At 33.3% G+C, this 24,190-nt stretch overlaps 1 protein-coding gene across 1 annotated transcript; it reads right to left on the bottom strand.

The window, feature by feature from the left end:
• Positions 1-1,877: 1,877 nt before the first annotated feature.
• Positions 1,878-24,186, bottom strand: LOC115877762 (rapamycin-insensitive companion of mTOR). The gene is made up of 25 exons (XM_030894071.1): positions 23,847-24,186; positions 23,745-23,792; positions 23,274-23,433; positions 22,468-22,599; positions 22,224-22,414; positions 21,772-21,994; positions 21,563-21,719; positions 17,638-17,947; positions 17,439-17,580; positions 16,030-16,168; positions 13,841-13,942; positions 13,580-13,780; positions 11,945-12,141; positions 11,044-11,283; positions 9,913-10,087; positions 9,699-9,856; positions 9,532-9,634; positions 8,641-8,909; positions 7,380-7,576; positions 5,796-6,027; positions 5,569-5,675; positions 4,894-5,062; positions 4,560-4,749; positions 4,327-4,504; positions 1,878-3,827 (listed from the first exon to the last, which is right to left on the bottom strand). Exons 1-25 carry the CDS (start codon positions 23,917-23,919, stop codon positions 3,427-3,429), a joined length of 4,494 nt encoding a protein of 1,497 aa, XP_030749931.1. The 5' UTR covers positions 23,920-24,186; the 3' UTR covers positions 1,878-3,426.
• Between the last annotated feature and the right edge of the window lie 4 nt (positions 24,187-24,190).

The following is a 24,190-nucleotide window of genomic DNA, read 5'->3' on the forward strand; positions in this document are numbered from 1 at the left end:
ATTAAAATCTAATTAAAGTATTTCTGTTAATAATTTTCTAATTGTACAAAGAGGTAAGTGTTAGAGGTGTGTAGTTCGTGAACGAACTAGTTCCAACGAACTATTCCGACCCCGGAATGAAAGGAACTAGTTCCTGGTTTCTCAAAGAACTAGTTCCTCAGGACCTATTAGTAAAATTTTTAATATTTGCTCCAATTGATTTGAGATATAGTTTTTTAAATTATGATTTGAGTTTTTTTATTTTTTTTTATCTGCAATAAAACTTACCTATATGTTTCTAACATACACAATTACACGTCTCGTTATATCTCCGTACATTATAAAAATTATACAGATCATATTGTGAATAGTTCTGACTGACAACGAAACGCATTAGCAAGCAAGGGGGATGTCAATTAGTCGGGAGCTATTGTGAACTAAAGACCTAATTCAAAGAACTATTCCTTTAGAGGAACTAGAACTAAGGAACTAGTTCCTCCCAAGGAACTAGAATTCCCACCTCTAGTAAGTATTTATTAAATGAAGATACACTTAATTTATGAAAAAAATTATTATATTCAATATGATCTTTTATGAAAAAATGTAAATTATTTATAATTAATTATATATTTTTCAATAATTAACAGGCTTTATACGGCGTGTTTTTGACCGAGACTACAGGTTGAACTTGAATGATACCGTACATAATGAAAGACTGCGCGCTCACCGCCCTCTATCTCAAAAACGGTTTGAGGTACAAAAAATTTTTTGAAACAAAAGTTGTAGAGAATTTTATCCTCTACAATATTTATAATGAATACAAATAGCGTAAATGTGAAAGGGAACGAGATATTTGCAAAAAATCGATTTTTTGACCTTTGGCCTCAATTATCTACAAGTCACGCACACGCTAACATATGTAGGTTTTGAGACATATTTTAGGATGTTAAAATAAAGGTTTATACGAGTTTACAGCCGGTTAGCTTGAATTCCGAGATTCCTACCCTATTTCGATTAAGACGACTGGCCTATTATGTATTCTTCAGTTAAAATCTATGTTCTGTTGTCTCACAAGAGATATTCTTCCTTGAAATCACTAATTAAAATTATTGCAGTGTTAGAATAAAATGAAATGATCTCAATATTTTAAAATATATATTTTTAAAGCATTAAGACAGGCTTGAGGCTAATCCATACACAATCAGATGCAAAAAAACGCAACGGAAAATTTGTTCAAGTTTAAAGTGTTATATTAATTTACTTTTAGCCCTATTTCCATGATTTTTTTAGCCAACTGTATAGAAATCTATCAACTTCAATTCATAAACTCAGTTTTATATAAACTTTAGTATTTGGCTTATCATACAGGGTTAATTGAAGGGTTGTTTTTTATCATTTACTTTAAATACCCTGTGCAATAATTTCGTAAGTAACTTTTCCTAAAACATTATTTTTCGATCAGAACCATGTCTCGTGAGCATTTTGTTTTTTGACTTATATGTCAACACTTGCTTTGGTTAATTTTTAAGAGCGAAATAAACTTGCCACCAACAATTTGCAATTTTTTCAGGTCTTGTTACTTTATGATGGTATTTTTCAAAATCACGAGGTGGCTTTGGTGACTATTGTCGTAATGTCATATCGACAATGATTAGAACTCTACATTAAAATTTAAAAACCGTTAAAAAGTAGCGATACAGGCTTGGATTTAATAAATATTAGTAACACTAAAGCACCGTTCTCAGAACGACGTCGTGTCGCTGGCGACACAGTTTGACATTTCAAACAAACCAATCAGATTTGTACAAAATTCAAACAGCTGGCAATTTTTTTGAATTTTGTGCAAATCGACAATACAAAGTTCTGAGAACGGGGCTTAACAGAAGTAAGGATATTAAAAAAAAAATAACTGTAATAACTAATTGTACAAATAAACAAAAAACTTGTAAAAAATACTCTTAATACTTTGTATTGCCTCCCCTGTCTGTAGACGTCGGTTCATACTGTTAATGAGGCTGCAAATATATTGTTATGTTTTCCCATAAAAATAAAAAAATTTCCGTTGCAATTTTTTTGCATCTTAGTGTATAAATGGAATTACTAAAAGAATTTTGTTAAGTTTCTGTGTTGCGTAATTATGACAAATCTATAACTTTTTTCTCTGTAAAAAACAAATTCAAAGTGATATTTAACGTCTCTGTTTTTTCTTTTTCGCAGAGGACAAAACTGATATACTCGAAGTATTTCAATAATCCGGTGTTTAACCATAGTAAATTTTTGTTATTTTTAATATAAAATTCAAATGAAGTGATTAAAAAGTATTCCCTCAATACAAAAAGAAATGCAACGAAGTTACAATAAGGAATAAATAATAAATCAAATTCAATACGAATTTCACTGGTTTCAAATGACGCGTAGAAAATTGTGACGTCACCTATCAGCATTTGACTGAATAGTTGGCAGAGGGCGCGAGCCTCTGAAGAATAATATTATGGCGTGTCTAGTTCTCTGCTACCGTATCTTAAAATCACGTTAGATTTTTCTATTTTTATTAAGATCGTTAAAAAATACGTTTTTATGTGGGATTATTCCTTATTACACCAATATTAAATTTACTTTTATATTTTTTATTACTAGAAATTAAAACTTAAATTTTTATAATTAACAGGTTACTGCCATTTTTATCGAAGCACTAAACACTACCAAAGTTGTTCGGATGTTCGAGGCGTTCGGGGGTTCGAGGTTAGATTTGGATTTTGTGGATTTTGCGTGTGGCGCAATAAAATACTTTGAGTTTCAATTTTGTTCTATTGTACTCTCTTTATTATTTTTGTAATGAAGGGTGTTAAAGTTTGTTTTGTGAAGGGCTATCTAAATAACTCTGAAGGCCCTCCAGAAAAAGGTTTTATAACTGTTCCTTTGGATGAAAGCCGTCGAAGAGCCTGGTTTGAACCGGCAAGACAAAAATATGTCAGCAAAGTACGAGATTTTGCTGTGAAGATCATTTTAACGGCAAACCGTGACACTTTTGATAGGTGACGTCAGAGATTGCAAAAGTGTAAATTTGAAATTCTTAATATTGATTAATTTAAAAAAAAATGGGATGAAATTGAAGTCAAATAAAAAAATACGGGTTGTCATAAAATTGTATGAAGATTAATTATTTGCAATAAAAAAACTATGGTTAAACTCCGGATTCCAATAATTCATATAGCAATGGGTCTAGCCTCCACACTAACATAAAGTTTTATGTAAAGATAAGATTCCAGATTGGTACCACATCATTCTCTACTTTATTTACTATGTTTAAGGTTGAAATTAAAACGTAAAATACAGAAAGAACATAATATTATTAGGACTGAAAGTGTTGTTAGTTGCATACCCATCACATCAACACTAATCAGACCTTTTTAAGAAGAAATACCTTGAAAACTTAGCACACTAAACTCAGTTGGTATTTTTCCGAGTCCTTATCGGAAACTTATTCTCCGAGCAAATGAGTTTCAGCGAATCCACAGTTTTAAACTCCGTAGGACTCACTACTATATCCCCGGTGCTTTTTCTACCCCCCGTAGCACGTTGTTTCGGGTCCATCCCCAGGATTTTCTGCGGTATATCCAACAGTTTTTCGTAGTTCACCTCCAAAAAGAGTTCGTGCAAGATTCGGCGCGTGACGAGGGAATAACTGGTCTCGGAAAAGAGTTTACACACTTCCGAGTACACGCAAACGTCTTTGAACGGTTTTGTGTCCTTTTGCTTGAGTCGTACCAGCTGGTTCTTGTAGAGTTTGCTCAGGACTGGGTTGGAGAGGCGTTCCGAAATTTTCAGCACGTCTGTTTTGAGCGCATCTGAAATGTTGAATTTAGTTACATACTAAACTCGAACTAGTCAAAGAATAATACCACAAATTAGGTATACTATATGTATACAGATAAAAATCTTTTCCCTAATTCGTGGTACGAAAATTGTTTTTTATGACGATGAGCAGTTATACAGGTACGGACGAAATGTTATTGCTCTTCAAAATAGTTAAACCACATGTAGGTGGCGCCCCCTACAAATAGGAGTCATATTGACATCAAAATAAAATTTCTTCTGTCAAAAACTCCCAGATATCAATTTTCATCCAAATATTGACGTTACTTCAGAAATTATTTGGAGAACACCGAAATAAAAAGGAAACTTCTACACCCTGTATCTCCGAAACTAAGCATTTTAGAGCATACATTTATAAGAACTTTTTTACTTATTTTATGTGCAGAATATGCTGCCGAAGTTTCTAGAATACAGTTCGGACCACCCTGTATATCAAGGATATAAATTAAAATATAACCCAAAATTCCTTACCATTTCCGAAATCCAACACCATCGGACTTAGCTGTAACTGACTACAATGCAGACAGCTTTCCTTGCAATGTTGCCACACCCTCAGAGAGTTTTTCGCCTCCTTCTCAGAAAGTTTCGAATCCATCGCAGCGTTCAAGTTCCGCTCATCATCAAAAATAATCGGCCTCACGTAATTTATCTGTAACAAAATCCGGTTTGTGATAGAGTTTTTACGTGGATTTTCCGTTTCTTACCTCTACTTCTGGCGGATAAATATCTGCTACGGTTTTGGGCAAGCATATGCCCATGTAGACCGCGTCTCTGGGCTTGTAGTTCCTGGAAGGTTCGTAAACGGGTTCGAATTTCTGAGTTTGAAAACTGGAAAAGTGTACCGTGGTGCTCGGTTCCGCGTTGTACACGCTTTCTGTGAGTGATTTTCGGCTCCTAATAAAAAAAAATGAACACAGTCAAGCTCATTAGCTTTAATATGAATATTTTTGATACAAGAAGAATCGTGAATTTGTGATTTCATGTTTGGAAAGATATAAATGCGTAGAAAATTAATTGTAATACTTTTGAAAGACTTACGTTTGTGGTGGAGGTCTGAACAAATAATCATCTCTCTCAGTTCTATGAAAGTTGAGCGAATCTCTCCGTCTAATGTACCTTATAGTTTGATAACCCAGCATGTTTTGAACGCTGAGTTCATTAGAGGTACTGCCTGTCAGAGAGGAAGTCGAAGCCTCCGAACCAGCACCTAAATAGCAATTATCGATAAGAGTATAAAAATTATTGTCGATAAGCGTATAACAATTATCGATAATCGTATAGCAATTATCGATAATCGTATTACAATTATCGATAATCGTATAACATTTATCGATAATCGTATAACAGTTATCGATAAGCGTATAATAATTATCGATAATCGTATAACATTTATCGATAAGCGTATAACAATTCTCGATAATCGTATAACAATTATCGATAAGCGTATAACAATTATCGATAAGCGTATAACAATTATCGATAATCGTATAACATTTATCGATAATCGTATAACATTTATCGATAATCGTATAAGAATTATCGATAATCGTATAACAATAATCATTAATCTTATAAGAATTATCGATAATCGTATAACACTTATCGATAAGCGTATAATAAGTATCGAAAAAATTGAGATAAAATTGTGGTAAAATAAACGTGTATAACAATTATGGATAAATGTGATATTAATTAACGTTTTCAACTACTTACTGTTGGAGGAGACCCTGTGAGAATGTCTTTTTGTTTGCGGAGGTAGTTTGAGTACACTTAAACTAGTTGAACTAGGTATGGGGCTCAGAGTTTGCAAATAGTTGGCTCTAATAGAAAAATAATCTTATAGTTCATAGACTTAAAATCGTAAAAAAAATATATTTTGCAATACTATGAAAAAGGCTTTAATTTATTTGAGGAAATTAAACCAAAAAGAATGTGCTTACCCTCCCCCTTGCCTATTTTGTAACGAATCGCAGGAACTAACACCGGAGGTAGTACTTTCGGTCATGGAACTGTTTCTCTGTCTACCGATGACGTGCTCGTACGGACCATACCTGTGGTCTTCTATGCCGTTGCTCGTGTCGAACGTCTTGGATTCCGACATAGACCGTTTATGGAACACTTCTGGCGGGGTCCGATTAGCCGGCAACGTCCACTGTTTCAATTTGCGGACATCTGAAATGAGGAACATCTATTTCAGCAACCAAATAGTTAATTTTAACAGTAGTTAGTTGACTAGGAATAATCTGTTCAACTAGTGTTACATCTGTTACTTTTTGGTGCCCAACGTGGGGCCAAGATGTAAAAGAAAGATTCGGAGGGCTGGTCAATTAAACAAATAAAGTATGAGAAATATTTCCTTTATTGTGCCACGTTGTGACACGTGTAAAATCTGCCCAGCGAGAGGATATATGAGGGGTTCAAAAGTGAACTGGATCAAGTCCTAGAAAATAATTATGGAGAAAATGAGAGTTAAAGTTTTTTAATGTTACTTAATTAAAATAAAACAAGCTGGAGAAGAAAACTTGACACAATGCTTTATTATATTTATGTTAAATTGTATAATTGCAAACTAAAGTAACTCAAAATACAACTGTGGTCATTTTTAAGAACGTTTGTTTATGCTTTTTTGGACTTGAACCATTTTATCTTTGAAAATATTTGAAATTTTAGATATAAATTGGTTCGTCGGCACATTCTTCTTCGTCATTAAGGGATTTGTTGACTTCGCATTGTCTATTAATAGTGTTTTCTTCGATTTTTTATAAAGATTATGGTATATAGGTGGGATAAAGGGAAGAATAGGTTTCATGTGTTGCTTTTTAGAGTGAGTTACGTTACGTCTATATGAAATAATATTTTTCTACCCCGTGCAGTTTTATTCAGATCAACAATCTAAGTATTATAATAAGTACAATTATTTAAGTATTTGTAAGAAAAACAGCATAACTTATTAGTGGTAATAGTGAAAATAATGATAAATCAAAGTATACTTTCAGAATCGATAGAATCAGACCTTTCAGATGGCTGATAATCTGATTCACTTGGTCTAAATGGTTCAGACTTTTGATAAAATGGTTTCAATGTCATCCATTTTATCAAAAAATATATTTTTTTTAGCTCTAAACTTTAGCTCGTGCGTTAAAATCGCGCACAGCGTTAAATTTTATGGACTTGATCCAGTTCACTTCTGAAAGAAATCAACAGAATATTCAGAAACCAAACAGAAAGAGGCTATAGCTGCTTAATGCGTGAAGTATGACTTGATTCATTTATCTACTGGAAAAAAACAATATTTTTTAAAAGTATAAAGACGATTATCTTAAAATAGTAGGAAATTGGACTTGATCCATTTTAATTCTGACCACTCCATTAGACAGTGACAGTTGATTATCACTTTACTTTACAGGTAAATTATCCTTTTTTTTGCATGTAGTCTGTCAAAATTTCTCCGACTCATTGGACAAACCTTATAAGCATTTGAACGTCTTTATTTTCTATTTTACAAATAAATAATAATATCTAACCTGGAATGGTGGAAGGTGAGGTCGGGTATTCGATCAGTTTTTCGTCTCCTTCGCTCAATGTTATGTCGTCGTCTTGCGACTCGAAGTTGTCGCTTCCTAGAGTAGTATTGTTACCTCGGCCTCCCAAAGAAGCGGCGAAACACGACATGAAATAAGCGTCTATCAGCTCTTCCTGAATCACCGGCCATCGATCGTGCCTAAGAAAACAAAAAAGGAGTTTGGTATATTTGAACTACCGGAACTTTTAAGAGCTCCTTAAAAATAAAAACTGCTGAAATTACGAATTTTTCACTGTTAGACATTCGACGTAATCTATGGCAACAAAATAATGCTCCTAGGCCTTTGAATAAGAAGACTAAGGAAAGAGCATATCAAAAATCTTAGGTCCACCGCGATGGGACTCAAATATGGCCGACTTAAATTCCGGTTTATCAGTGCCGTTCTAATTTTATTTAAAAAATGTAAAACTATGATGTAGGGTAGACTCAATATTTTTTTTACGTTGTGAATAAATGTTGGTAGTTATTAAGATTGTTATAAAACATATTATTATAACAAAAATAGGTAAGTTTTAATAATTATTTATTAACACAAACATCCGATACGCTACTGAAGCAGGTAAGTCAAATTCGCGTATCTAAATTCTTTGACATCTAATCTTTGACAAGTAGTAAATAAAAGCAAAAATGCAAGAAAAAATATATAATTAGTTAATTTAAGTGAATTTCATAAATGATCAGTTTACTACACGTATGTATATTATATAGTCACTTAATAGCGAAAAGCTGTTCTATTATTTCACTCGATTTTTGCCGAGATCTACTGCACGCTACACAACCAACTCTTTTAGAGTCTTTTTCGATAAATTGCGATAGTGTCACTGTTAATTTAAGTTTCACAATTTCCATCTAGATTTACTCCCTTTATACAACTATCAGCAGTAGAATAAATAATAAATAACATAAAATAAGCTCCATAAAGACTGACAAATCCACAAAATTTCAAATCAAATTCAAATGTGTCAAATGAATCGTCAAACAGAATTGTCAAGGATCCCTACCCTAGAGTCCTTTTTCCGCCCACCATGCATGCATACATGGATAGCATTATGCTCCTTCCTTAGTCTTCTTATTCAAAGTCCTAGGTAGTGTTATAACCGTAAAATACAAGACAGAAAAGGCATTAGGTAGCTTTGTTATATAAAATCAAATAAATGGATAAAATCAAAGGACATTTGAACTAGTGCACATTATTCCCTTACCTATTGTGACGCGTGGCTAGCCAACCATTCAAATACAACTCGTCAGCACCACCAGGTGTCGTTGCCACTAGACCTAGAGCGTAAAAAGCAGTGCTTCGAATAGCGTAGACAGGGTTGCTGGTGACCAACTTTATCATATTCTCCACGAAACCCAAGGTATTCAAGACACTTATACCGCGACTTGTGGTGCTCATGTGACTGGTAGCCCAAATTGCTGATTTTAGTTTTAGTATTTCGTCTTCTGTATTTGAATTTCCTTTTTGAATTAGCTAAAAAAAATAATGATTTAGAGTTAATATATAATTTTTAAAATATAGTTTGTCCAAAATGAGGATCCCTGACAGTGACAGTTGTGTCTGTCATTTTAATTCACAGGCAAATTGTATTTTCTGTCATTTTTTCATGTCGTCTCTCGAAATCTTCCCTGACTCGTTGGACAAACTATATGTTCTATACCCAAATAAAGAATTACACGAAAACGACACAAAAAAGGACAGGCGCTTAAATCCCTGGTTAATATGTGTATAGGTTCTTTAACCCCTGGTAATGACGTTTATAATTTTATTTTAAGTAATAAATGACTTCTCAAGGTGAAAAAAAATGCCACACTTACTCCAAAGAAGCCGACGCTTGCTGTCGCTTCTGCATGGCTAAGGTACTTAGTGCCATAATGTTAATGGATTTTAAAATATATTCAATTTTATCTCAAACATTACTTTATATCGCTTTATAGTAGGGGGATGTTGATAAAAATATAAAAATTACATTTTAAACGCTATAAAAAATCAACTAACTTAAATAGACGCTCCAAATTTGTAATTTTTATTTTATTCAGAGACTAGATTATAGTTTTAACTACGAAAGTATATATAATCTAGAATAGGAACATACCTCAATCATGCTGTTAATGGAACCAGTGGCTATGAGTAACTGAAAACCTTCAGAATGCTCATTCAGCTGTCCGTAAAGATGGGGAGGTAAAAATATATCTTTCCTGAAATCACACAACACAAAAATTAGATTATATACTTAAAAAATGTATGTTTCACTCATCTAACCTGTTTGTTCTACTACCCGTCGCTCCAGACACGCGTCTATCATATTTCCCATCCTCGTTCCTCTGATGCAAAGTGAGAGAATCAGATATATCTCCCTCAACTAACTTGACATACCTGAAGTTCATGTAGGTATTCCATTTCGTTATTAATTCTAGAACCTGTTTAAAAAGAATCTTTTAAATATCACTAAACTTACCGATATGATATTACAAACCTTATCTTTTCCTACTTTTTTGTACCCTTTCTCGGTGGACAACATTCTGATAGAAAGGAGTTCACCCTTTTCTCCTAAGTCGCTCAGGTTTGGATTTAGGTCTGTTAAAGCTTCTAGGCAATCAGGAAGCTCGCAGGCTTCGTGGAGAGTGGATAAAGCAGATAAACTGACTTTTCTAAAATAAAAAGGACCTTGATATTAACAGAATTAAAAAAAAAATGAAAGATTTTCAATTTACATATATGTATTTTAAAAATGGCAAATAGAAAATAAGGCTGTATTCCGTTGCAAAACCAGGTGAACCAGACCGGTAAAATACGGTAAAGAGCGGTTCCTGAAAAACATCGGTTTGATATGGAACGGTTTGGTAAAATACTGGAAACGTCAAATTATTGACGTTTTCTAAATTTCAATACTTCTATTATAAAATATGCATTTTTAATGTATCCATTCTCTGCTTTTACGTTTGCTTCATCTTTTCAATGGAGTTTAATATTGAAAAGTACTTTATTAATAAACTGTTAAACTCGTTAGACAGCTCAAGTGAAGATTTGCAGGTCCAATATTAAAACAGATCAATAATAAATAAACAAATCTAATCAATATTTATATTTTTATAGCTTACAAAACATTCACGATTACTTGGTGTCTTGTTTCTCATGTTTTCTTTAAATGTTCCTGACTTTAAGAAACAATGGCTGCATGATAAGTTTAAATGGTCCTAAAAAGTAATTCTATTTAGTTAATGAAATTTATTTACCTTTACTGCCTACCTCCATTGCTTTTGGATGTAAATACAAAATATTATTTCAAATTTTAGAAATTAAATGAGAATTTCACTCAAACTTCCAATATTTGCTTGATTTCTGTCACATAAATGACACTGATTGACAAACAAAACCAGAAAAACCAGCCTTCTCGCGCTGGTTAGTTTGATGACAGTTATAACCGAATTTTTCAGGAACCGTGTTCCGTAATAAGAAAACTTTCAGGAAACCGATAGAAACGGAACATTAAACCATAACCAAGGTAAGCAACGGAATACACCCTAAATTAGTCTAGAGACACAAATGTATGTAAAAAAAGAAATTATTTTATCTTCAATTAAAGTTGTATTACAAAAAAAATTACCTTGATTCATCATCCAGCTGTCTGACCAACAGCCTTATAGCCCAACTAGCAAAGTTGGGACTTTTCACTCTGAGCAAAACTAACATGAACTGGGTCGCGTACAATCGAGAATTTTCCACTTCACAGGTAAGTACCGCTTCGAGGATATCCCTAGACGGTCCCGGTATACTATAATCCAGGCTGGATATTATCAATTTGACGTAGGAATCGTGAAGAGTTGTTGTTGCAAGTTGCTTTAACCTATAAAATGGGATAGAAATATTATATTTTGTTCCCCTTTTAAGTATAAATAATTGAATAAATAAGAACTAAGGAAAGGGTCACACTATTTTTATGTTTATAGATTAGAGATGGAAGCTAAACGTCATGAAAAGCTCGGTTTTGTTAAGTTTCATTAAGCTTGATGACTAATTGAATTTTTAGAGTTTGAAACATGTGCATTACTATGTTTATTTTTTGTTATTTCATAAATAGTTTTATGCAAGGTGTATAAATCTGGAAAAACATCGTGTTAGGATTTAAATTACAATGAGATTATAGTGAATCTTACAAAGAGGCTTTAAAAATTGTTGCTTATGCAGAGTGCAATCATTCCTATAGTGAAGAGTAATAACTTTTCGTCCACATCTGTATAAAACTACTGAGTGAATAAATATACATTTCCGTCATTTTTTATATCAAAAAGATCTCTTGGTAAAAATGTTCACAAGTCAAAAAATAGAAAGCCACTGATAAACCTGAATTTGTCAGCCATATTAAAGTACCTTATCGGCCTGACTAATTTTTTTGATATAGTAGTACCCCTTCATTATTCTTTTTATTCAATGTTTTCTATTTTTTTTTGCTTCTATTATTTCTACGGCTCCTGCTACAAAAAATGTACAACCCTGTATATACGTACATAGAAAACATGTCGATGGTGTCGAGCAACCACAAGCCAGGTTCGCTTCTGGAAAATTGACCAATCAAGAGGAAATAACTCTGACAATGAGTGTTCACCATGTGAGCAGGACTGAACAGGCAGTCGTGAACGCTTCTGCTGCTGGTTATGGCTTGAATTTGCGTTTTGATGTCTTTGAACAGGTCCAGAACCATGCACTGGAATATTTAAAAAGGTAATATATAGTGTGTCTAAAAATACTGAACACATATAGGAAGAAAATTATACAGGGTGGTCTGAACTGTATTCCGGAAACTTCGGCAGCATATTCTGCAGATAAAAATAAGTAAAAAGTTCGTATAAATGTATGTCCAAAAATGCTTACTTTCTGAGATACAGGATGTAGAAGTTTTATTTTTATTTCGATTTTTTCTAAATAATTTCTGAAGTAACGTCAATATTTGGATGAAAATTGGTGTCTGAATTGACATGAGAAATTTGATTTTGGTGTCAATATGACTCCTACTAGTAGAGGGCGCCACCTACATGTGTTTTAACTGTTTTGAAGCGTAATAACTTTTTGTCCGTACCTGTATAAAACTACCGAGCGAAAAAATATACATCTCTGTGACTTTTCACGTAAAAAATATCTCTTTATAAAAATCGCTACGAGCTTCTTAAGATATTTAGAATGGAAAAAGACAATACTTATCATTATTGACGAAAAATAAACAGGTTGAGTAGATAGTTATCTCACTGAAATAATAAATTTGGAAAATTAATAATTTATTTTTTTTAAATTAATCATAAATTTTTCTGCAAAAAATGATGATAAAACAGTTTCTGTTGAACTTTTGGCACAAAAACATTTCAAATTTATGATTTCAGTCTAATAACTATTTAGTCAAAATGTTTAATATATGTCAATAATGACAAGTATTGATCATTTCGATTCCAAATATCTCGAAAACCATTACTCGTAGCGATTTTTACCAAGAGGCCTTTTTCACGTAAAAAACGTCGTAAATATATATTTTTTTACTCGGTAGTTTTATACAGGTACGGACGAAAAGTTATTACTCTTCAAACCAGTTAAAAAATATGTAGGTGGCGCCGTTTACCAGTAGGAGTCATATTGACATCAAAATCAAATTTCTCATGTCAAAAAACTCCCAGACACTAATTTTCATCCAAATATTGACATTACTTTAGAAATGATTTGGAAAAAATCGAAATAAAAATGACACTTCTACACCCTGTATCTCCGAAACTAAGCATTTTAGGACATAGATTTATACGAACTTTTTTACTTATTTTTATCTGGAGAATATACTGCCGAAGTTTCCGGAATACAGATCGGACCACCCTGTATACTTTTCAAACGCTTATTTGATTTTGATAAAAGTATACAAAAATCAAATAATAAAAAATACCATAGAATACAATCTTTATCTGTGGTTAGAGATGGGCAAAAAATCACTATCCGTGGTATTTTCACTGAGAATGGTGAATGAACTAGCAGCAAATAAAAAGTCACAGGTTAAATATGAACAGAATCACCTCATGAAAATACCATAACCTAAACACGAAAATGATCATAAACGGTAAAATTCACATTCACAGGCCCAACGCTCTGTAATAATAAAATATTCTTACCTGGAATTCAGGCTGTTTAAGTTCCACCAAATAATTCACCAATTCAATTCCGCTAGTGGTTAAATCCAAAGAATCCGCAGGCGTTGTTCCTAGGTCCATGTGAGAATATTTGTTATGAGAAGGAGTGAAGAAATCTAACAGTCTCTTCACGAAAATCTTGTGGGAAGAATCTGACAGATCTAATTTTGGATTTCTCTCGCCCTAACCATAAAACATAAATCAGTTTCACTTAATTTTACGGTTAAATTCGGTAAACACTACCTTCAATATCATCTTTATAAGGTTCCAGTTCCAGGCTAAGGCATCGTTAGTTGATAGAACGCCTGTGTCTTTCACCATATCGTCGCCGTCTTTTAAAACAGCCTAAGAATTTAAATACATAATAAAATAGAAAAAAACTTGTGGCGTTTCTAGAATTACACTAAAGGTTTAGAGAAATAAGTAAACCTAGATGAGTTCTAATATACAGGAACTGTATTCCCGAAACTTCGGCAGCATATTCTGCAGATCAAAATAAGTAAAAAAAGTTCGTATAAATGTATGTTCTAAAATGCTTAGTTTCGGATATACAGGGTGTAGAAGTTTCATTTCTATTTCGATTTTTTCCAAATAATTTCTGCAGTAAAGTCAATATTTGGATGAAAATTGGTGTCTGGGAGTTTTTTGACATGAGAAATTTGATTTTGATATCAATATGACTCCTACTAGTAGAGGACGTCATCTACATATTTTTTAACTGGTTTGAAGAGTAATAACTTTTCGTCCGTACCTGTATCAATCTACTGAGTAAAAAAATATACATTAACGACGTTTTTTACGTAAAAAATGTCTCTTGGTAAAAATCGCTACGAGTATTGGTTTTCGAGATATTTGGAATCAAAATTATCAAGTCCTGTCATCATTGACATAAATTAAACATATGTTGACTAAATAGTTATTAATTAATAGAAGGCAATGAAAAAGTAAATAATCTAGCTAGGAAAGGAGCGAACACTCCACTAACTGGACCAGAACCGTTCTGCTTTCCAAGTGGTAACCAACTCAAGGCGGAACTCAAGAACTTGGAAGATTCCATCCGCAACCTGGAATGGAAATCTTGCAATGGTCTAAGACACCCGAAGAAGTTTCTGAGGGCTTATGATCAAGAAAAATCACAGATCTTCCTGGGTCCGAGTAAGAACAATCTTCGGATTGTCACGGGGTTTTTAACAGGACACTGTCTCCTCAATGAACACCTCAGTAGATTGAAACTAAGAAGAAACGAACGGCGAATGCAGATTATGTGGGGAAGATGGGGAAACACCAGTACACCTCATCACTGAGTGCGCCGAGACGACAACCATTCGTGCCATGAATTTTGGTAGGACTGATATTGGAGATGGAGAACTACCCTCTATAAAACCGTCCCAGATACTGGCTTTTGTCAAAGCCCTGGGACTGTATGATGAGTTATGACTCAAGAAAGGGGGACACAATGGATCTGTAAGGTCGAAGTGATTAACCCCCCTCCCACTCATTCTAAATTCTAATTCTAAAATAGTTATTAGACTGAGATCATAAATTTGAAAGTTTTTGTGCCAAAAGTTCAACAGAAACTGTTTTACCATCATTTTTTGCAGAAAAATTTATGATTAATTTTAAAAAATAAAAATTTTCCAAATTTATTATTTCAGTGAAATAACTATATCTACTCAACGTGTTTATTTTTCGTCAATAATGACATGTATTGACTATTTCCATTCTAAATATCTTGAGAACGGTTGCTCGTAGCGATTTTTACTAAGAGATATTTTTTGCGTAAAAAGTCGCAGAGATGTATATTTTTTCCCTCCGTAGTTTTATACAGGTACGGACAAGAATTTATTTCGCTTCAAATCAGTTAAAATATATGTAGGTGGCGCCCTCTACCAGTAGGAGTCATATTGACATCAAAATCAAGTTTCTCGTGTCAAAAAACTCCTAGACACAAATTTTCATCCAAATATTAACGTTACTTCAGAAATTATTTGGAAAAAATCGAAATAAAAATGAAACTTCTACACCCTGTATATCTGAAACTAAGCACTTTAGGACATACACTTATACGAACTTTTTTACTTATTTTTATCTGCAGAATATGCTGCCGAAGTTTCGGGAATACAGTTCGGACCACCCTGTATTTGTTAATACAATCGAAAACCAAGTAAAATGTGTTTTATGTGTAAATTAAATGGAAAATTCAATTAATTTAACATCTGTAAGTGTTGTTTAGATTCTCCTAAGTGTAAATTATTGATTACAAATTTAGAACACCCTCTAGGTTTACTTATTTCTATGAGTAGTAAAAACATTGAAAATTTAATATTTTATATTTTCATTGAAAAAAAGAATTAAGTACATAAGATAAGGCTGACGTTTTAATGATTATTTATTTATCCATAACAACTAAACCAAAATTCAAAATTAGTTACCTTAACTTGATGTAGCTTGGACTTAAACCCTTTATGTCTCAAACTTCTTTCTTGTTTAAGTCTTGACCTTTTGTTAGAACTATTTCTTATTATATAATCCAGATGAAGACTATAAGACGCTGGTCTTTTCTTCATTAGTCTGTGGGAATACAAGATTTGATTATACACTCTTTATACTTTTTATTTTGTCTTACGCAGACTATAACTTTTTTATTTTTGGAGATTGAATTCAAAAAGAGACAAATTGCAGAGTTTTTAGTCAAGTAAAAATGTATTACCAAAAATGCCATACACCGACAAATGTCACAGTTATTGGTATAAACCTTTGAATAAAAAGATTAGGGAAGGAGCATATCAAAAATTTTAGATCCACCGCGATGGAACTCAAATATGGCCGACTTAAATTCCGGTTTATCAGTGCCGTTCTAATTTTATTTAAAAAGTGTAAAACTATGATGTAGGGTAGACTCAATCGCATGGGGTAGACTCAATAATTTGTTGTTTTATTTTACGTTGTGAATAAATGTTGGTAGTTATTAAAATTGTTATAAAAATATATAATTCTAATAAAAATAGATAAGTTATAATAATGATTTATTAACACAAACATCCGATACGCTACTGAAGCAGGTAAGTCAAATTGACATATCAAAATTCTTTGACATCTAATCTTTGACAAGTAGTAAATAAAAGCAAAAATGCAAGAAAAAAAAATATATAATTAATTTTAAGCGAATTTCATAAATGATCGTTTTACTACACGTATGTATATTATATTGTCACTTACTAGCGAAAAATATTCCATTTTTTCCCTCGATTTTGACCGAGATCCACCGCACGCTACACAACCAACTATTTTACAGTCTTTTTCAATAAATCGCAATAGTGTCACTGGTAATTTAAGTTCTGCCACAATTTCCTTCTAGATTTACTACCTTTAAACAACTATCAGTAGAAGAATGAATAATAAATAACATACAATAAGTTCAGTAAAGACTGACAAATCCACAAAATTTCAAATCAAATTCAAATGTGTCAAATGAATCGTCAAACAGAACTGTCAAGGATCCCCAGCCTAGAGTCCTCTTTCCGCCGACCATGCATGAATACATGGATAGCATTATATTCCTTCGTTAATCTATTTATTCAAAGGTAGAAACTGAATTTTTTCCAATGGTAATATTTCATATATAGACACTTTGAAACTTTTTAGTAAACCTTTTAACTGTTAATGTAAAATTTGTGTATGTAATAACAATGAGAGTATATCAGAAAATCAACGGTTTATAGACGTGCCAAAATAGTTAGAAATAGCCATATTAAATGTTTTATGATTTTTTCTTTCCCAACCGACGCGAGTTTCAGCTTTTTTCTTAGCCAACAATACTAAAAATACTACTAAATCATACTTATGCAACTGTTGCAAAGCCGTTATAGCCGCCATCGCTTGAGGCTTGCTCTTTGTAGCATAATCCACCAAAGCAGGAAGAGGAGGCGATAGATTACAACATCCCGGTGGCAACAATACTTGAATCAATCTTAACAGTTCCGCTAAAACATTCAAATTCTTTAAATATATTCCTTTCCTCACCAACTACACTATCTTACCTAACAATATAGTAGCTCTGACACTGATAAATGTATCACTAGTGATAATAACTTCGGTCAGAGCCCCTAGGAGGCCGCACTCTAAAAAGGAATGCAGCAGTAGAGCTAAATGCATTTCGATAGGAGACGGAGCTGTTCCGGCTAAATGCGGCAACACTGCGCGGCCCTCGGCCGCCACGAAGCCTTCTTTCAGTCGCCAGGATGACTGGGGTTCGCAGGGATCGATAGCGCTAAGGGCTACGGATAGTTCGTCTGACCATTCTGGTTGTTGTAAGCCCAGGAGATCGTATAATAGATCCAACACTGCTTTCTACAATAATAAACAATATTCCTATAATATCCTATTTATTATATATGTTACAGTAAAAGTTGGAAATCAGTGATTGTTAACAATGACTAGTAAAAGCTCACATTCACTGATTTGCTAAGACTACGCCAGAAAAAGTTCAACAGCTAGTTTTGAAACCAACTTTTACTAGTGAATGCTAGCATTCCCTGGACGATAGCAGTGAGTTTGAAAGATTCAGTTAGCGCGGTTGCCACATGGTGTAAAATATAAGAATGAATAAGGATAAGTTGAATAACAAGCAATATAAGGATAACATTAAATTGGGCTCAACGTTGGCAACGTTGACAGACATATGGCGTAAATTCGGTTTGTTTTTTGTGGTTATGTATAATTGTTTTGTTATCGTTGTAAAAAGTGCTGTGTCTTATTTTCCCTATGGAAGAAATTTTCTGTGAAAAATTAAGATAAACTAAACACTCGCAAGAATATAATAGTGCTTGTTTTTCATTTTTAAGATATAATGAAGTCATAGCAAAAGTTAAGCTTGCAAGAGAAAAAGATATTAAGGAACCTAGTGACTATGAACTTATTAAACGTTTTCATATGCTTAAAGTAGCGAGTCTGAAAAAAACGAATAACTCCCATTGAAGAAGGGTTAGGTTAGGTTAGGTTGCTGGGGTTTGGGATCATATTTGATCCCTCACTCGGAGGCCTTGGGCCCATTGCGATACCTCTGAATTGTTTTACCAAACCTTCCTCTCATTCTTTCTTTGCGTTAAAGCACTTCCAGCTCTTTGCAAAGTTCCCGATGTCGCTGATGTTGGCTTCTGCTGCTTCCTCTAGTCCCTACAAAAAACCTTGCCCTAAAGTTTTAAAGCGTCGGTATTCCAGTGCCGGACAGTGGCACAGCAGGTGCTCTATGGTTTCTTCTTCCTCTCCGCATTCTCTGCAGTAGTCGTCGTCGGAAACTTTCCATCTTACGAGGTTTACCCCCGTGGGACAGTTTCCAGTGAGGACACCTACAATTATGTGTACTAGGTCCTTTTTGTGCTCTAGTAGTTGTTTTGTCTTTTTGCTATCTACCACTGGCCATAGTCTTCGAGCGCAGTCCTCACGGTGTTGCCACATCTCTTGCTGCTTGGCTTTGATGGTAGTTCCTATAGCCCCCTTCAGTGTGTTGATCGTCACAAGTGGTGGGTCATCTGTCAGGGCCTCTCCCCTGGCCCCGCCTTTGGCGAGTCTGTCTGCTTCCTGATTGCCCACCACATTGCTGTGGCCTGGCACCCAGCACAGAGTAGCCTCGCTCCGACGCAGCCAGGACAGTGCTTCTCGGCATTCCATCACAGTTTTCGATCTCACTGATTGCATGGTGATGCTTCTTAAAGCGGCCAAGCTGTCAGAGTATATCACTATATCCCTATTGGTCTATCAGCAGTCTCGTATACATCTAGCCGCTTCCTTTATGGCGTAAACCTCTGCTTGTAGAACATTACAGCCATCCGATAGCCTCAAAGAAGCTATCTGGGCAAAGATAGACTTTAAGAAAGACTTTATTTTGTCCACGATGAAGAATTTTATTAAAAAAACCTTGTACCAATCAGTAATCTTTTGTTTATGAATGATTTTTTTAAATTGTTTTGTACGCTTTACTATATCTTTTCCCTTTCAATATTTAGAAAAAAAATCATTATGATACGCGCAACTCGTGTTTTAGTAGGAAATTCACTGCTCTATAAAAATGGTTTCTTATGATTAGTTGATTAAATTAACCGTTTAAAAGATATTTATCGTCAAACGAAAAAGGAAAACTGCATTAAAATAATCAAACTTCAACCTTTAATAACTTTCCAACGGTGAGGTTTACAAAAAAATTGTAAAAGACCTTTTTTTGTAGAGAATTCAATTTCCTACAAACATATAAGACGAGATATTTTTTCCAAACAGTAGAAACCGAGATATTTTTTCTTTTTAATAATAAGAAAAAAATACAAAAATTGAAAGGCGTAAGACCTTCCTATTAAAATTCAGAACTCATACTTTTATATATATTGGAAGGGTTTGAGAGGTGGCTTGATACTCTTGCATCATTTTTAGACCTTACCAAAGCTTTTGACTGTGTTATGCACATCATATTGTTAAAAAAATTAATATCCTACAACTTTCAGGACGATGCTGTTCAATTACTAAAGTCATATCTCTCTGACCGTGATCAATATGTTCATTTCAACCAATGCAACTCAGAAAAACAACCCCTGAAGTATGGTGTACCTCAGGGATCTGTATTAGGCCCCATCTTGTTCCTTATTTATATAAACGACCTAGCATACTGCCAGGGAGGGGGAGTCAACACTGTTTTGTTTGCCGATGACACAACCTTTTACATAAGTTACCACCCCTTAGAGATTGACAATCTTGATTATCACACTTCACTAGAAAACCTAAATCAATGGTTTCTAGCTAACCGTCTATCTTTAAATCACTCTAAATCGCAAAGTATGAACTTTACTCTAAGAAACAATATTAATTTTGATCACCCTGTACTTCATCATTGTGCAACAGAAGCCAAGTTTCTTGGGGTGCACTTAGACACAGGACTGACCTGGGAGAACCACCTTGTCAACCTGTCAAAAAAATTATCAAAAGAACTTTTCCTGTTTAGAAATCTTGTGCAGATAACCTCAAGAGAAACTCTTCTCACAGTATATCATGGCAACTTTCATTCCCATCTGACTTATGCTATTCTTTGCTGGGGTCATTCTTGTCATGTCAATAAGGTTTTTGCGCAGCAGAGGAAGTGCGTGCGTATTATTGCAGGGGTGGGTTACAGGGAGGATTGTCGTAATTTATTTAAAAAATTTAAGATTTTAACTTTGCCCTGTGTGTACATTATGCAGTGTTTGTTGTTCGTCAAGCAAAATCTTGATCTATACAGGTCACATGAATATTTTCACAGCTACCCAACAAGAAATAATAGCAATCTTGTACCGGACTTTTGCCGGCTTGAGAGATCCAAGAATGGTTCAAGATATTTGAGCATAAAGTTTTATAACCTGGTACCAGCTAGAATTAAGGCTCTTAATTTTAATCAGTACAAAACAGAAATCAAAAACTACCTTGTGATTAATGCATTTTTTTCTTTTGAGGAGTACTTCAGTTCCAGCTTTAGTCTGTATTTCATTTGTTTTGTCTATGTTAGTGTTTGTGTGTTGTATCTGTTCATTTATAACATATATTTGACATACATATTTGTTTTAATTTTAAGGTTTTAATGATTTTCTATTGGTTAATTGTATACATTTTATTATATAAAATTTGTGTATTAATGATGCAATGTAAAAACAACAAAAAAAAACTGTAGAAACTAAATTTTTATCAATTTTTATAATTTTATATATATATTTTTTTTTGACTTGTAAAAATACTTCTCTTGTATGTTATTACTAATAAATAAACTAAACTAAACTAAACTATATCATGCTCATAATTATAAATAATCAATCTTCATACATTTTTATGACCTGTAATTTTATCTTAGTCCAATTTTATAAAAAAATTCAAATCTAAGATTTCAAATTTGGAAAAAAATGGTCTGTTAAATGTTTTCTCTTTTCAATCTTTCGATATACATATACTCACTCTAACTTCAAGCTGATTTAAATACAACACATCCACGATGGCTTTAAAACCGCCTTGATCTTTGGGACTACAAAAATGCAGCACTCCAGGCCAGCTTCTTAAAATCGTCAATAAAGCCAACCTGCTACAATTCAACCTAAGTTCCCTTTCATCTCTCCTACAATTGATTTAAAGATAAAACAAGACAAAAAAATAATTATAACAAAAACCTGGGTTTGTCTTTCCAACCATGCTTGTAATGGAAGTCGCAAAACGGTGCTGCTATACTGTGCAAATCTACCGCTGCTTTTTTGCGAGTACTCGGTCGATCTAAGAGCAACAACAGGATACCACAGAGAGACTCGGCTATTTTCGGTATTTGGCAGTCTATTAAATTGCGAGTTATAGCTGCCACACCACCGGACTCGATAAAAAGAGATGAATTTAGTAAGCCTACAAGTAAAAAATCATTTTTAGTACTTCTATAGGGTCCATACCATACACGATATAATAGTTGTATTTTTGAAAATAACCTCCAACACTTTTTTGATGTAAGAACAATTTTCTACAGCACCAAATTGAAACAGCTCTGTCAGTGAAGGGAAGACAAATTGAACAATAGACAGAATTAAACAATTAAACAGATAAAATAATAAAACGTTAATTTTGTATATTTTCACACCTATTTCAGAAAGAGTTGCCAAACTTATCCTTAACAGACGATCTTTTCCCTCTGTGCCTTCATTAGCAAGCGACACTAAACTTCTGGCCATCGACATATCAAAAATATTTGGAGCTAATGACAGTAATTTTCTCATCAGTTTCATTGCTTCTATACGCTCCACATCATTTTTTTGTATCAAATCAAGTGACCTGTAAGTATTAAAATTACATAAAAAAATAGTTTATCCTTTTTAAATACATACCTGTTTATAAGAAATGGAATTAGAATTTTATTTACATATATAACATCACTTTCAACCTTAATAGTATGTCGTATACATCTTAGACCTGCAGATCTTATTATAGTAGATTCGTGTAATAAAGATATTCTTAAACTAAAAAATAACAAGTTTAGTTTTGTAACTGGTTTATAAAATAAATTAAAAAAAAGTCATCGCAACATGAAAAAGTAAATGTAAAAAATTATTATGTAAATTTACAGCTTTTCTGTAAATTTACACTTTTTTTTGCAAATTTGGACATTTTCTGTAAATTTACAGTTTTCTGTAAATTTATTCTTTTTCTGTAAATTTATACTTTTTCTGTAAATTTACACATTTTCTATAAATTTACAGCTTTTCTGTAAATTTACACTTTTTCTGCTAATTTGGACATTTTTTGTAAAGCTACAGTTTTCTGTAAATTTATACTTTTTCTGTAAATTTACACATTTTCTGTAAATTTGTAGTTTTTTCTGTAAATTTATAGTTTTTCTGTAAATTTACACATTTTCTGTAAATTTATACTTTTTCTGTAAATTTACACTTTTCTCTAAATTCTCGTCGTCTTGCAGGGTAGTGTATTTCGCATGCAATTTACAGAAAAAGTGTAAATTTGCGGAAAAAATTTAAATTTACAGAAAATGTGTAAATTTACAGAAAAAGTGTAAATTTACAGAAAGCTGTAAATTTACAGAAAATGTGTAAATTTACAGAAAAACTGTAAACTTTGCTAAAAATGTTTTTCAACAATGGTATGCCAGCTTTACGCTTTCATAGTATTTACTTACCAACATAAAATATCCTTTCTGCTAAAATTTATTTCAATAGAATTCTTCTCATAATGACGTACGAGCTTTACAAAAGTATTTAAATTACTAAGAAGAGCTTTTTCTTCGATTTCTTGTTCAAAAATCTTACTTAATATATTTCTAAAGCATTCATGAGAATCTGTAAAAATAGTTTATAGTTTACAAAACGAACCTTGATAAAAAAGCATAGCTTATCAAACGATGTGATGTTTTGAGTGCTAAAAAATGTATATCATACATAGATATCAAAAAGGATTAATAAAATAGGTGAATAACAGTCCTGATTTGTAAAAAAATGAAATAAAATTGATAAAATAAGGTATGGAGTGCTTTAAAAAATATTGACTTGTTTGTGTCCTAATTAAGCCCACACATTTTGATGTGTCGGTCTAAATTTAGTATCAATAGACTCAAAAACAACAAAATACGTGAGTCATGTTTGTCCCTCACCTTGCTTTAGGTACGACTCAAATAGATCCTCTTCCCTATTTCTGTTACCTAAAAGAGGACAGTTTAGAGCCCATAATGGCACAGGTTAAGTGCGACACTTACTTGGCCTAAAATTTAGCCTACGGCCCTGGGTACCCATTAGTTGCGTGCGGAGCATCCAACTTGGTAGGGCCATCGCAGGAAAAAACGGTTTTCCAGAGTTTTTTTACACTCTATTCGAGTTCAATGGCACGACGCACACTTGGCGCATTTTACGCCTGCGATGCATTTTGGACGATTAGCTGGGTGCCAGAAAGGAAGTAGTACACACGCGACGACACTCCACAACACCAAGTTTCATTTTAAATCGGACTTTTCCAGAAAATTGAATAAAACTATCCAGGTTCGATAAAATACAAACACCTTTTAGGTTATGGCAGCTGTCAGAATTGTTTTTCAGCATCTAG

This window comes from Sitophilus oryzae, unplaced genomic scaffold (genome assembly GCF_002938485.1).
Source record: "Sitophilus oryzae breed Bouriz unplaced genomic scaffold, Soryzae_2.0 scaffold_1498_pilon_pilon, whole genome shotgun sequence".
In the NCBI taxonomy this organism is placed as follows: Eukaryota; Metazoa; Arthropoda; class Insecta; order Coleoptera; family Curculionidae; genus Sitophilus; species Sitophilus oryzae.

Excerpts from the sequence above, each read along its gene's own strand:
- LOC115877762 (XM_030894071.1), bottom strand. The coding sequence starts at position 23,919 with ATGGCCCTACCAAGTTGGATGCTCCGCACGCAACTAATGGGTACCCAG. Across the intron at positions 22,415-22,467 it reads ATTCCATTTCTTATAAACAG|GTCACTTGATTTGATACAAA; the intron begins GTATGTATTTAA and ends TAATACTTACAG. Across the intron at positions 16,169-17,438 it reads GCTTTGCAACAGTTGCATAA|ACTAATGAAGAAAAGACCAG; the intron begins GTATGATTTAGT and ends GTATTCCCACAG.